The following is a 14,268-nucleotide window of genomic DNA, read 5'->3' as shown; positions in this document are numbered from 1 at the left end:
AGAACTGAGTCTATCCGAAGCCAGGAACCCGAAGCCTCTTCTGGGGTCTCCCACGCGGGTGCAGGGTCTCAAGGCTTTGGGCCATGTTTTGCTTTCCCAGGCCACAAGCAGGGGGCTGGATGGAAAGCAGGGCTGCTCAGGATTAGAACCGGTGGCCATATGGGATCCTAGCGCGTGCAAGGAAAGGTCTTTAGCCGCTAGGCCACCGCACCGGGCCCACCATCCCCATTTTTGAGGGTGATGCAGAGATAAGAGGAAGCGGGCCTTCCGGTTGGGCCAGGGACTCGAACTCCGATCCTCACCTTGCCGGCATCCTCTCTCCTCAGGGCGTATGTCCTCAGCGCGCCGCCGTAGGTCGCGGCGTGGGCCGGCCCGCGCGCCTCGCACGCCGTGCGTCGCTGCGTGCGTCGGCTGCGCCCGTTCCCCGCCGGCCCGCCGGAGCTGCCCGCCCGCCTCCCCGCCGGCTGCCCTGCGCCCCGCCGCGCGCCGCCATCGCCGTCATGCTGGGCTCCGCTCTCCGCCGCTGCGCCGCGGCCGCGGCTGCCCGAGCCGCACCGCGAGGCCTCCTCGGGCACCCGGCCCCGGCTCCCGGCGCTGCCGCCGGTAAGGTCCCCTGCCGCCCGTGGCCGCGTGTCCTTGCGATGACCTGGGCCGGGCTCCTCGGCGGCCTAACCTCCGGCGGCCGAGCCGGCTGGCCGTGTGCGCCGCCGCCGGGAGCGGAGGACGAGAGGACGGGGAGGACGGGAGGGCGCGACCTCCGCCACCGGCCAGGTGTGCGGGGCTCCCGGGGGGCGCACGGCGCTACCCCTGCCCGGCCACCGTGCCCCATGGACGTGTCCCGGCCCCTGGCGCCCCGGTCCCTGCCGGCCCTTGCCCCGGGGTCGTGCCCCGGGGTGTCGGGTTCACCCCCACTGCCCGGCGGCGACCTCTGGGCGCCGTGGTGAAGGTGACATTGAGCCTCCGGGCGCAAATGCGCAGGGGTGCAGGTGACCTCCGCGGGGGAGGGCGGACAGCGTCTCGCCACAATAGGCTTCCTGTTTTTGTTTTATTTAAATGTGCCTTTGTAGGTTAGCGGTTTGGCGTGTGTGTGGGGGGGGGGGGGGGGAGTGTGTGTGTCACCTTCCCAGCTCATTCTGTTCTTCTTAGGGGTCTTGTGTGAGACACAGACGGGGTGGTGATGGTGGTGCGCATGAGATTGTCTTGCCATAGCTGGACACCTGCTTGTCCGTCCCTCTTGGGATAAGGCTGCTGCTGTTGGGAAAGCGCTGGGCTTTGACCACGAGGAGCGCCCTCGCGGGTTCTTGTCGTGGCTCGTTTTGTCTCTTCCTTATATGCATTTGGGGAGCGGGTGGTTGCCTAGCGCCGAATGGGCACCTTAGACCTTAGTCCGTGGTGACGGCACATGTTAAGTTACCGAAATAGCAAATAGTGTCTTGGTCCCTTTGGGAAATGGTGGAGGTTTGGGCCAACTCTTGACTGCTGGGTTTTCTTGCCTTCCCAGGCACCCTGTTCAAAAACCAAAAAAGCAAAACACTACATACACAAACCCACGTTGTTGTAGACGTCTCTGCCACAGGGAGGCAGTGTTGGTCCTAGGCCACTGTGACCTTGGGTATTTTATAGAACCTTTTTAAGGCTTTTTTTTCCTTACCTTTTTTTCCTCCTTAAATACTCCTAAGCATTGTAGGAAATCCCATAGCTCTGAACACCTCGCCTGGCTGTGTGGGATTCACTTCCTTCCACAGCGCGGCTCGTGCGTGAATGTTCTGGTTGGGGTTTATTCACTGGTGTGAGCTGAAGAGCCCTCAGGTCATACTGGTCAGAGGTTGAGCCTCCACCTGTGACCCTGGCAGTCCCAGCTGTCCCACTTCCAGCTCCGGAAGGTCTCTCTGCTTGCCCCTGGAACTCTGCATCGAGACAGAGAGAAGGAAGGTTCTCTGGTGACTGACAAGGTCGTGTACTTGACAGAGCAGTCTGAGACCCAAGAGACCTCCAGTTGGCAGTCAGCACTCCATGTCGGGGTGGGAGGAAGCCTCCAGCTTAAAGCTTGATTGTGCCCCAGGAACTGCTGAGTCCAATGATTTACTGCTTTAAAATGCTGGTAGGCTCTATTTGGTGCTTAAAATCCAAATTGCTACCCCAGACCTCAGGAAGCCCCAGGGAAGTGGGGTTTCCTCTCGATGCAGGCGCCACTTCTGCTGCCTCCCTGCCCTCTCTTTTACACTGCCACTCCTGGCCAGACGGCTAGCCCAGGTCCCCGAGGCCCAAGGCTGCAGCTGGCCAGCCTTGCACTGTCAGCATCCTCACGAGCTTTGCGTGGGACCGACCATTAGTGTGCCGTCCACGTCACCAGCCGCTTCCTCCCGTGCCTGCAGAGACGGGTACCACCTGAGCTCATCAGCTGCCAGTGTCCTTGGACTTAACTAAGTATAAACCCAAGGAATTACTGAGCCCCTGTGTTTTCTAAATATGTTAGCTTTTCAGCATTTTTAAAATGTATTTAAGGGCAGAATGACTAAGAAAGAGAGTAGAAGCAGATCTTCCCTCTGCTGTTTATTCGGCCGATGATTGCAGCAGCCAAGCTGAAGCAGTCAGGGACTCCATCGTAGTCTCCCATGTGACTGGCTGGTGGGCAGGGCTTCTCAGTCAGGTCAGAGGGAGCAGGATCTGAAACCAAGTAGTTAGGGATTGCAGGTCGGGGTTTGCTTGACTCCCTGGGCTACAATAGGGGCTCCTCTCCCACCTGCCTTTGTGTTTTATATAGACCACCTGACGGAATGTTGAAAAGCAATGTTAGAAACTTGAGAAACATTCCTATTTTTCTTTTGAGATTTGATTTTTGTTGGAAAGGCAGATATACAGAGTGGAGGAGAGACAAAGATCTTCCCTATACCCATCCGATGATTCACTCCCCAGGTGGCCGCAGTGGCTGGAGCTGAGCCAAGTCTGAAGCCAGGAGCCTCCTCTTGAGGCTCCCACGCAGCTGCAGGATCCCAAGGCTTTTGGCCGTCCTGGACTGCTTTCCCAGGCCTCAAGCAGGGAGCTGGATGGGAAGTGGAGCTGCTGGGACACATACTGCCACCTGTATGGGACCCCAGCACTTGAGGGTGAGGATTAGCTCTTTGAGCCCCTGCCTCAGGGTCCCAGTTGCTCCATTTCAGGATAAGCTCCTAGATGATAACAGTGCTAGGGCTCCTGGCGCCTGGGTGACCTGATGGAACTGCCGGCTGCTGACCTCAGTGTGGCCCAGTCTTGACTGCATGGCCATCTGGGGAGTGAGCCAGCAATGGAGGATTTCTTTCTCCCCTTCTGTGTCCTCTGCCTGTCAAATAAAGCATTCAGTCTTTAAAAATTATAGAATTTTTTTTAATGTATCTATTTGTGTACATGAGTCCTGGTTTGCTTGGACGTGACATGTGGGAATTTAACTCTTTGGCAAGATTGGAGACTTGGGTTCTTTTTTTTTATATAAGACTTATATTTTTATTGGAAAGGCAGATATACAGAGAGGAGGAGAGAGAGATCTTTCGTCCAATGGTTCACTCCCCAGGTGGCCACAACGGCTGGTGCTGAGCCAATCCAGAGCCAGGAGTCTCTTCTGGGTCTCCCACACGGTGCAGGGTCCCAAGGCTTTGGGCCGTCCTCGACTGCTTTCCCAGGCCACAGGCAGGGAGCTGGATGGAAAGTGGGGCAACCAGGATATGAACCAGCACCAATATGCGATCCCAGTGTTTTCAGGGAGGAGGATTAGTAATTGAGCACAGCACCAGGCCCTGGTAAAATAATCTAAAATTACCATTGCTTTATTGGGATGTTCAATTTATTTTGGAATATAATGAGGAGGATAATGTTTTGGGGAAAAAAATTAAACAGAAAAAAAGCCTATTTGGATGGCAGAATGGCAGAAGGGGAGAGGGATCTCCCATCGCTGTTTTATTTGCCGGATGGCCACAAAGGCCAGGACTTGCCAAGGCCAGAGCCAGGAGCTCATGTTTTCCAGGTTCCTGCTCAGGGAGCTGGATTCAAGGTGGAGTGCCCAGGACTCAGACCACTGCCCAGGGTGGGGAGGGGCTTGGCTGCTGCTTCCCACTCGCAGCAATCATTTTGGGTCCTCTGGAGCTGTAGGGGGTTGTGTTTTGGGCATAGTTTTCCAGGAATTTGGTGGCTGCCCAGTTTCTGGCCTTTTCGTGAAGTAGCGTCGTGTCAGGTGTGTAATGGAGAGGCGTGTCAGCCGCCGTGGTTTTATTGTGATGATCTTGTGATAGGCTGGAGGACATTGTGGGAATGGAGTCAGCAGTCCCTCCCACCCCCACCCCTGCCTTAAGATTTATTTTCTTTATTTGAAAGGGAGAGGCAGATCTCCCACCTGCTTGTTCACTCCCCAGATGGCATCAGCCTGGCACAGCTTCAGCCAGCACGGCCCGAAGCCCCAGCTCGGTCTCCCGATGGGCAGTCTTCTCTGCTTTGCCAGACACCTACCTCATCAGGGAACTGATCAAAAGTGCAGCACCTGGGACTGGAACTGGTGTTCCAAGATGGGATGCGAGTGCCAGCTGGGGCAGGACTTAGAGGCAGCCCCGGGGAGGCTGTCCTGACAGATTCCCTCTGGCTGTTTCAATGATCCCTCACCTCAGAGATATTCACCCTTTCATGGGAAGTAGAGGGAGGAGGTCCCTCTTCTGCCTCGCCAGTGAATGACACCCCTGCGTAGGTACGTGGGCCAAGAAAGAGCAAGAGTGAGGACCGGCTTAGATCGGATTAGCTTAGATCCGGCCATTGTGGCCACTCTGGGAGTGAACGGCAGATGGAAGATCTTCCTCTCTGTAAATCTGACTTTCCAATAAACAGAAACAAACCTTTTAAAAGAGAAAGAGAACCACTTTTTTTTAAAAGATTTTTTTTTATTATTATTACTAAGTCAGATATACAGAGGAGGAAAGACAGAGAGGAAGATCTTCTGTTGGATGGTTCACTCCCCAGGTGACTGCAATGGCCAGTGCTGAGCCAATCCGAAGCCAGGAGCCAGGAACTTTTTCCAGGTCTCCCATGCGGGTACAGGGTCCCAAGGCTTTTGGCCGTCCTCGCCTGCTTTCCCAGGCCACAAGCAGGGAGCTGGATGGGAAGTGGAGCTGCTGGGATTAGAACCGGTGTCTGTATGGGATCCCGGGTGTTCAAGGCGAGAACTTTAGCCACTAGGCCACACTGCCGGGCCTTCCCACATCCCTCTGCTACCATCCCTGTGAGCCTGAGTGCGACAGGGCATGCTGACCACTATGCGTCCTCTGTCGGTCCCACTGCACTGCAGCTAGGAGGTCTAAAGGGCCTGGCTGGTGGTCCTGGTGGAGCCAGTCAGCGGGGCAACAGAAATGGAGACTTCGCGGCTAGCGGAGTAGATGGACCACGTGGGAGAGAAGGGGAGCTGCAGTGGCAGTTTACTGAGGAGGCGGGTCAGCTGGGAGGTGTGGTAACCCTCTGTCTCCGAGGTTATGGCGAATTTGCTCAGCTTCTGCTCTTTGAAAGACAGACTGGAGGCCTTGCGTTGGCTCCCTGGGTCGACCAGGACCCCTCTTGGCTTTCCTTCTGCTGCCTGGCTTGCTGGAGATATTAGGGGGTGGGAGGTCCTGGTCTTGTCTCTGACCCACGAGACAGCGGAGGACAAGTGAAGGTAAATCAACACAACGTGAAAGTCCACAGACCCACACTGACGCGCTGCTTGAGAATGTTACCAAAAAAGTTACGTTACAGGTTTATTGAAAAGGTTTTTTCTTAACAACTAGAATATACCTTATTTTTTGTTAGAAATTCATAGTCCATTAAATGTGAACATTCAAACATTATGGATTTTTTAAAAGACTTATTTATTGCAAAATTAGGTATACAGAGATGAGGAGAGACAGTAAGATCTTCTGTCCGATGATTCACTCCCCAAGTGACTGCAACAGCCAGAGCTGAGTCAATCCAAAGCCAGGAACTTCCTCCAGGTCTCCCACGTGGGTGCAGGGTCCCAAGGCTTTGGGCCATCCTTCACTGCTTTCTCAGGCCACAAGCAGGGAGCTGGATGGGATTAGAACTGGTGCCCATCTTAGATCCCGGGCATGCAAGGCAAGGGCTTTAACCGCTAGGCCACCGTCCGGGCCCGGATGAGTATTTTTTTTTTAAAAGATTTATTTATTTTTATTGGAAAGGCAGATATACAGAGAGGAGGAGAGACAGAGAGGAAGGTCTTCCGTCTGATGGTTCACTCCCCAAGTGGCCGCAATGGCTAGAGCTGAGCTGATCTGAAGCCAGGAGCTCTTCCAGGTCTCCCACGCAGGTGTAGGGTCCCAAGGCGTTGTGCCATCCTCAACTACTGTCCCAGGCCACAAGCAGGGAGCTGGATGGGAAGCAGGGCTGCCGGGATATGAACAAGCGCCCATATGGGATCCCGGTGCGTTCAAGGTGAGGACTTTAACCACTATGTTATTGTACTGGGCCCCCAGATGAGTATTTTTAAAAGCCAAAGTTTTCCTTCCCAAAGATAGCCATTATTAACAATATGAAGCTAGTATTCCACATGTAGCAGAAACATAACAAATATACTTCTGTAATACCTTTTCTTCTATTTACTGTTCTTATTTTTTTTTAAGATTATTTTATCAGCAAGTTGATCTTGTAGCTGTGACTGTGATAATTTAGGGAATAATAGTGAGGGGGGATGGGGAAGAAAAAGGGGAGGAGAAGCCCTATAAGTAGGAGTCTGTCATGGTAAATAATAAATACACCTTATGAGAGATTTATTTACTTACTTGAAAGGCAGAGTCACTGAGGAGGGGCAGATGAGAATAGTCTTCATCCACGGGGTCTCTCCCCAGCTGATTTTAGTGGCCAGAGCTGGACTTGTCTGAAGGCAGGAACTTCCCTGGGGTCTCCCACATGGGAGCAGGGATGCAAGGACTGGGGCCATGTTCCTCTGCTTATATGGCAGATTATCAGGGAGCTGGATCAGAGGAGAGAAGCTGGGACTTAAGCTGGGCACCACAGATGGCGGCTTTACCTCCTATACCACCACAGACCCGGTTAATTTATAAGAATTATGTGTATATCTATTTATTTTAAAGATTTATTTATTTTTATTACAAAGTCAGATGTACAGAGAGGAGGAGAGACAGAGAGGAAGATCCTCCGTCCGATGATTCACTCCTCAAGTCACCACAACGGTCGGTGCTGCGCCGATCCGAGCCAGGAGCCAGGATCCTCTTCCGGGTCTCCCACGCGGGTGCAGGGTCCCAATGCATTGGGCCGTCCTCGACTGCTTTCCCAGGCCACAAGCAGGGAACTGGATGGGAAGTGGAGCTGCCAAGATTAGAACCGGCGCCAATCTGGGATCCCGGCACGTTCAAGGCGAGGACTTTAGCCGCTAGGCCACACTGCCGGGCCCTATATCTATTTATTTATGTCAGTGACAGAGAAAGAGCACTTCATCTGGTGTTTCATTCCCCAAAATGCAACAGCCAGGACTGGGCCACGGCAAAACCAGGAGCTGCATCTGGGTGTCCCGCATGGGGGCAGGGCCCAGGTATTGGGACTATCTACTGTTCTTTCCCAAGAGCATTAGCTGGAAGCTGAATTGGAGGCAGAGTAACCAGGACTCGAACTGATGCTCTGTATAGGATGCCTGCTTCACGGATGGCTGTTTAAGCCACTGTGCAGCAGCACCTGTGTGCTGCATTCTAAAGGCGTCTCCTCTATCAGTGCGCAAGAGTTCTTTCGGTTGGCTTCTGGAATATTATTTGCCACAGCACATAGGGTGACTCACAGCTGTCATGCGCTGTGGGAGGTGAGTCGAGGGCTGTTCCAACCTCTCATGGGGCTGCGCTTTATGTTACAGCTTGGCAGGCCGCCCGCTGCTACTCCCATGGCTCACATGAGACGGACGAGGAGTTTGACGCTCGCTGGGTGACGTACTTCAACAAGCCAGACATAGATGCCTGGGAACTCCGCAAAGGTACATGAAGCTGTTTGGTGTGCAAATGCCAGCTGTTTCCACTGCTTTGTTCAAAAATGTACATCATGTAAAACTGCTTGCTGTCCTGTGGCTTGTAGTTAGGAAAATGTATCTCTCTTATTTTTATATGTGTGTGTGTATTTATAGATAGATATAAATCTAGTTTTGTGGGTTTTTTTTTTTTTTTTTTTTTTTTTGGAAAGGCAGAGTGACAGAAGGAGAGACAAAGAGAAATCTTCCATCCACTGGGTCACTTCCCAGATGGCCGCAGTGACCGAAGCTGAGCCAGTCTGAACTTGTGAGCTTTGAGGTTCTTCTGGGTCTCCTAAATGGGTACGGGGAACTATGGACATGGGCCATCTTCTACTGCTTTGCCAGGCCATTAGCAATGAGTAGATTGGAAGTGGAACGGCCAGAACACAAACAGTGCCCATTTAGGATGCTGACATTTGCAAGGGGAGGATTAGCCAATTGAGCCATTGCTCTGGGCCCTGTTTATTTTTTTGTTTTGTTTTTATTTTTTTTAAGATTTATTCATTTTATTACAGCCAGATATACAGAGAGGAGGAGAGACAGAGAGGAAGATCTTCCGTCCGATGATTCACTCCCCAAGTGAGCCGCAACGGGCCGGTGTGCGCCGATCCGATGCCGGGAACCTGGAACCTCCTCCAGGTCTCCCACGCAGGTGCAGTGTCCCAATGCATTGGGCCGTCCTCAACTGCTTTCCCAGGCCACAAGCAGAGAGCTGGATGGGAAGTGGAGCTGCCGGGATTAGAACCGGCGCCCATATGGGATCCCGGGCTTTCAAGGTGAGGACTTTAGCCGCTAGGCCATGCCGCTGCCGGGCCCGGCCCTGTTTATTTTTAAAATATGCTATTATTTGAAAGGTAGAATGGCAGAAAGAAGGAGACTGAGAGCCACTTCCATCCACCAGTTCTTTCCCCAGATGCTTGTACCATTGGAATCTGAAGCCAGGAGCCTGGACCTCCATGTGGGTTTCCCATGTGGGTGTTAGGAGCCCAAGGATTTCTGCCATCATCATCTGCTTCCCAGGCCCACCAGCAGGGAGCAGGATGGGAAGTGAGGATAGGCCATGAGTACAACAGGTTTGTAGCAGGTGCTGTTGGCATTTGGGGCCAGAAAGTTCTTTCTTGTAGGAGGCTATCTTTTTTTTTTTTTTCATGGTAACATTTCTGTGATTTCGCTGCCTTTTACCCGCTGGGTGCATTACATGTCTGTAGTTATGACAACCAAAAATGTGTCTGTACTGCCCAGTGTCCCTGGGGAATGAACCCACCACTGATTAAAAACAGTTGCTACAGGGCTCAGTGCAATGGTTCAATTGACTAATTCTCCCCTTTCAATCACTGAAATTCCATTTGGGCACGGGTTCATGTCCCAGCTCCTTCACTTCCCATCCAACTCCCTGCTTGTGGCCTGGGAAAGCAGTCAAGGATGGCCCAAAGCCTTGGGACCCTGCACCCACGTAGGAGACCCGGAAGAAGCTCCTGGCACCAGATGGGTTCAGTTTTGAGCATTGTGGTCATTTGGAGAGTGATCTTTCTCTCTCTTTCTCTCTGTAAATCTGCCTTTCCAATAAGAATAAATTGTAAGAGAGAGAGTAGCTGAGTGACAGAACTGGGTGAACCCTCAGGTCACAGCTGTCTACACATTCATCTGTCATTTTCCCTGTGGATAATGGTCTGGATTTTTCATCAGTCAGCTCTTGAGTATTTAATGTAAGCAAGTGATGTGACTAATAAGTAGTCACTAATTTTTAAGTATTGGGTGATTTATGGTCAGACTACCTTCAACATCCTAGCATCGCCTGCTCCTTCAGTTAAATACTGTTAGGATGCTGACGACAGCAAGTCTCAGTGCTTCCACCTGCCTGCCACAATGTCATGATTCTTTAGTGCTGTAACCAGGGGAGACCTAATGAATAATCTTGAGCAGAGTGAGGAGGCAGGTGTGCCTGCCCGAAACAAGACCTTCGATGTGTCATTTGAGCAGAGAGCAAGTAATGGGGCCCTGGGATTTGCTGGTTGAATGTGTTGGAGTCTGTGCTCTGATGTGTCTGTTTAACATCCCCTTAATGTCCTCATTCAGGCTGCATTAACTCTCTTTCAGCACTTCTCTCACTGTTTTTAGATCGCTTTCCAGTTGAATCTTTTTTAAGGCTTCCAAAATCGACACTTGGTTTGGAAGTTAGAGATCTGAATTGGAAGTGGCCCTCTTGTTTGGAAAGAACCAGGTGTCTCCCAGGTGACCCCCTGTGGAGGGTCCCCTGTCATACCATCACCTGGTGGTGTTCAGAAGCGCAGGAGGCCCCAGTGGGTGAAATTGCATGGCTGTGCCTGGGCACAGGTAGGGACAGCTCTATTGCTGTTTACCTTAGGAGAGTCCCCGCTGACCAGCCCTTCCCTTTTATCTTGACAGGGATGAACACACTTGTTGGCTATGATCTGGTGCCAGAACCCAAGATCATTGATGCTGCTTTGCGGGCGTGCAGACGGTTGAATGATTTTGCTAGTGCAGTTCGCATCCTCGAGGTTGTTAAGGTCAGTGTCACCAGTGTTCCGGAAGCCGGTTTGGTTGTTGTTCAGGTGTCAGAATGCTGTTGTGCTTCTTAAGATGGGGCCTCCCAGGGTGGGTGTTTCTGCGCAGCTGTCAGCAGGCACCTTCAGACATTTCAGGGGAAATGCACATTAAAGAATTAGCCTTGGACTGCAGATTGTTTTCCCATCAAAATAGCATGTTTAATTACATCTTCCACACGTTTAAAAGCACTCTTGTATACAACTCCTTTCCCTTTTGTTCCGATTTTGTTTATTTTCCCATATGGAGCACATATAATGCATTGTTTCTCATGGCCTGAGAGCATACTTTTTTTTTTTTAAATCAAAAACAAAAGGGACCACGGCCAAAATTATGACACATACTGTGCATTGTAAGGAAAAATCTAATTGTAAGAATGCAGTCGAGGAGACCTAGAAAGTCACGCAGGTAGAGGAACAGCTGCTACTTCATGGCTCATTTCTCTTTTTCACATTTGCTGCTGAGGGAGTGTGCGCCGACACAGGTGTGGGCACCAGGCACTGTGGTCCCTGCAGCTCCCCGGGACGGGAGCGGCTGCTCCGTGAGACACGGAGAATCTGTCAGGAGGGGCCTGCCTTCACCCCAGTGCCAGGGGTCTGTAGGCTGTCAGTCCGCTCAGCGCTGGGGGCTAATTCAGTTAAGGTTTCAAATTGGAGGCAAATTACAAAAACACTTTTCCTGTGTTAACTTAATTATCGCTGTTGCCTGCCGGGCATGTTCAATTACCACTGTAGAGTTCTGTCATCACCACATTCTTTCCTAGGAATTCCAGGCTTGCAGATACTCTGTGGATTTCATCCAATTGTCTGTTACTCTCTGGGCATCTTAACACCTGCCGTAAGCAGTACCTCTCTAGGATGGCCGTCTCTGTGGGTCACGGGCAGATGGAGGGACATTAAAGTAGGCAGCCTGTGATAGTCCTGTGCTGCTGGCCTGTGCACCTGTGATCAGCCAAAGTTCATCTCGCTTCTCAAGACAGTGCAATGTGACTGTTCTCTCTCTTGGCCAGGACAAAGCGGGACCTCATAAAGAAATCTACCCCTACGTCATCCAGGAACTGAGACCAACTTTAAATGAGCTGGGAATTTCTACTCCAGAGGAGCTGGGCCTCGACAAGGTGTAAGCCCCTGTGAGTAAGCCTCTGGTCGCCGTGGGCCGAGGGTGGAGGGGGGCCAGCTGTTCAGTGTGAGCACTGCAAGGTTTTGGGAGGGGGCCGCCTGAGCACGCAGGGTTCAGAGTGGCAGGGTGCGATGCAGGGAGCTGCAACCATGGTTTCCAGTAAGGCAAGTACAAGCCGCCCTACCTAAAGAAGTGCATTATCAGATGTTGAAGTATGAAGGGAAGCACAGGTGGGAGTGTCCCACACTGAGGTCTCCGGGTGGTAGCCTGCCACGTTTCCTTTGAGTCCCTTCATTGTCTCCCTCCTCTCTCACAAGAAATGATTGGGCTCGTATGGACTTGGAGGTGTCTAAGTGCCCTTGATTTTAAATATCAGCGTTAACGTGAACTTTGATAAAGAACATTCACATTAGAATTTAATAGTCAAGTAACTATCCACCATTCAGCAGTAAAACTTCCTTGATATCTTATTGTCTGTATAAAGAGATTATTAGGTAATGAAAGCAGTCATAGGGTTATTTAGGCAGTAAGGATGTGGAAAATCATTCATAAAACAAAAATGTGAGCAGCAAGCTGTGTTTTTATTAAGTAAGCACATGCAGTGTCTATAGCTGTGACTGTGCCAGGCACTGTGTGGAGTGCCCCTGGTGTGGACCAGCTGCCAGTCCTTGGGGTGGCTCTGTTACTGTTTCACTGAGGAGACAGGAGTGCCCTGTGCAAGGTTGGGGTGGAGGGTTCCAGTGGCAGGAAGTGGGCAGCACCCGGAGTCCGGGGCCCTTGCCACCCTCCCTGCGCAGGGCATCTCAGGCGAGTGTTTCAGGACTGGGCCCTTGACCTACCATGCTGCTGTTCCTCAAGTCCAGGAAAGAGCATCCAGGGGAGGACTTACTTCCGAAGAGCCAGAGGAAGTTTATTTTTAAAGGTGGAACTAAACTGTTCTTCAGAAGTTTCCGCTTCAGTGGAAAAAAGTTCTTCGGGAGGCTAACATCAGATTGCTCAGGAGGCAGCCGGCTGAGTTGGGAGCTTGCAGCTAGCAAGCCCCTCTTGACACACCTCCAAACCTCCGAGCTCCCCATCCTCCCAGCAGCCTCCAGGCTGGCCGACCAAGCAGAAAATGCAAGGGCTGGGTCATCTACTTTGGGGGATCCTTCTTGATGCCTGTCGTCAGGCAGTGGGGTCTTTTCATTTTGTCCCTGTCCACACGCCCCAGCACATCTGCTGGGATCCCCAAGTTCTCCTCGAGCACCTTCAAGGTTTGTGTAGTTCTGAAGCTCTCAGTGAGGATGTGGAGAGAACACAAAGGCCCTCAGAGTGAAGGCTTTTCCAGTTAGAAGGCTGCAGCTCCTGCCTGTGGTGCCTGCTCCATGGTGCTCTCTCCCCGGCGGACTCAGCCATGCTCAGCTAAGTGAGTTTATCCGGAGTACAGGAGATCTTCACACGAGATACAGTCTAGCCACGGGTGTATGTCTGAAGAAAAATCTGTTTCAGAAGAGGGCAATTGCTGAACACTTTCTGATGGAAAAGATGGGCCAGCACCAGGGTGTAAATGTTGGTGAAGCCACACGGCTCGGTCACGGGTAAGGCTGGCAGCAGGAGTGGCTGCTGGCCCGGCCACACCCCGGTGGTTTTCATCAGAGGCACACCTTCTCTCTGCACTTTCCTGGCTAATAATTCTTTATGCTTTCTCTTCCAGGTGGTTCCCAAGCACTTCCTGGTATTACTACTTGATTGTAACCATCACCTGGAAATACTGATGATAACATATTACCTTATTCAGACCCGTTTTCCTTTATTGAGTGCTAAACCATATCATGGTAATGTGAACTTTAATAAACGGGAAATGAGTTTGAACTGAACTCACACGTCATCCTGTGTGTTTGCATTGAGAAGCAGAAGATAAAAGTGCTGACAGGTTGTTTGTGTTTGTTACCGCTGCTGTTTTTTGTTTCTTTAAAAATTTTGTTATTTTTATTGGAAAAGCAGACTTACAGAGAGAAGGAGAGACAGAAATATCTTCCATCCACTGGTTCACTCCCCAAATGACTTCGATGGCTAGAACTGAGCTGACCTGAGGCCAGGAGCCTCTTCTGGGTCTCCCATGTGAGTGCAGGATCCCAAGGCTTTGTACCATCCTCGACTGCCTTCCCAGTCCACAAGCAGGGAGCTGGATGGGAAGGAAGCAGCTGGGACATGAACCACACCCATATGGGATCCTGGCACATGTGAAGTGCAGGCATGGGTTCCTTTCTTGGTGAGAGAATTATGAGAGCAGGAATTTCATCTGGCCTCCTGAGCAGGGACTCTGGGCAAGGAGGCTGTCTATGCTTTGCTATAGAAGAGGCAGAGCCCAGGAAAGAGCGCACATCTGGGATTACACAGAGGGGCTTACCTGTGTGGTCTGGTGGCCACAGGACCCAGGTCCCTGTCCCCAGGCCAGGACGGAGGGTTTATGTGTGAAGCTAGGCAGTGATGGCCCAGAGCTAACCTAATGAACCAAGGACTGCCCCCCACCCCTGATCTTAGATAATGGCCAATCTTGGGGCTTGTGTGTGGGACAGGCTTACAGT

The 14,268-nt window shown here is 51.7% G+C and overlaps 1 protein-coding gene across 1 annotated transcript; it reads left to right on the top strand.

Annotated features, from left to right (window-relative positions):
- The first annotated feature begins 405 nt into the window (after positions 1 to 405).
- Positions 406 to 13,568, top strand: LOC101529724 (cytochrome c oxidase subunit 5A, mitochondrial). The gene is made up of 5 exons (XM_058665480.1): positions 406 to 603; positions 7,868 to 7,984; positions 10,424 to 10,545; positions 11,592 to 11,711; positions 13,395 to 13,568. Exons 1-4 carry the CDS (start codon positions 501 to 503, stop codon positions 11,703 to 11,705), a joined length of 456 nt encoding a protein of 151 aa, XP_058521463.1. The 5' UTR covers positions 406 to 500; the 3' UTR covers positions 11,706 to 11,711; positions 13,395 to 13,568.
- Positions 13,569 to 14,268: the final 700 nt, after the last annotated feature.

Source organism: Ochotona princeps, chromosome 6, assembly GCF_030435755.1.
Source record: "Ochotona princeps isolate mOchPri1 chromosome 6, mOchPri1.hap1, whole genome shotgun sequence".
Lineage (NCBI taxonomy): Eukaryota > Metazoa > Chordata > Mammalia > Lagomorpha > Ochotonidae > Ochotona > Ochotona princeps.
The sequence above is the reverse complement of the archived record's forward strand: the minus strand, read 5'-3'. Positions and strand labels throughout refer to the sequence as shown.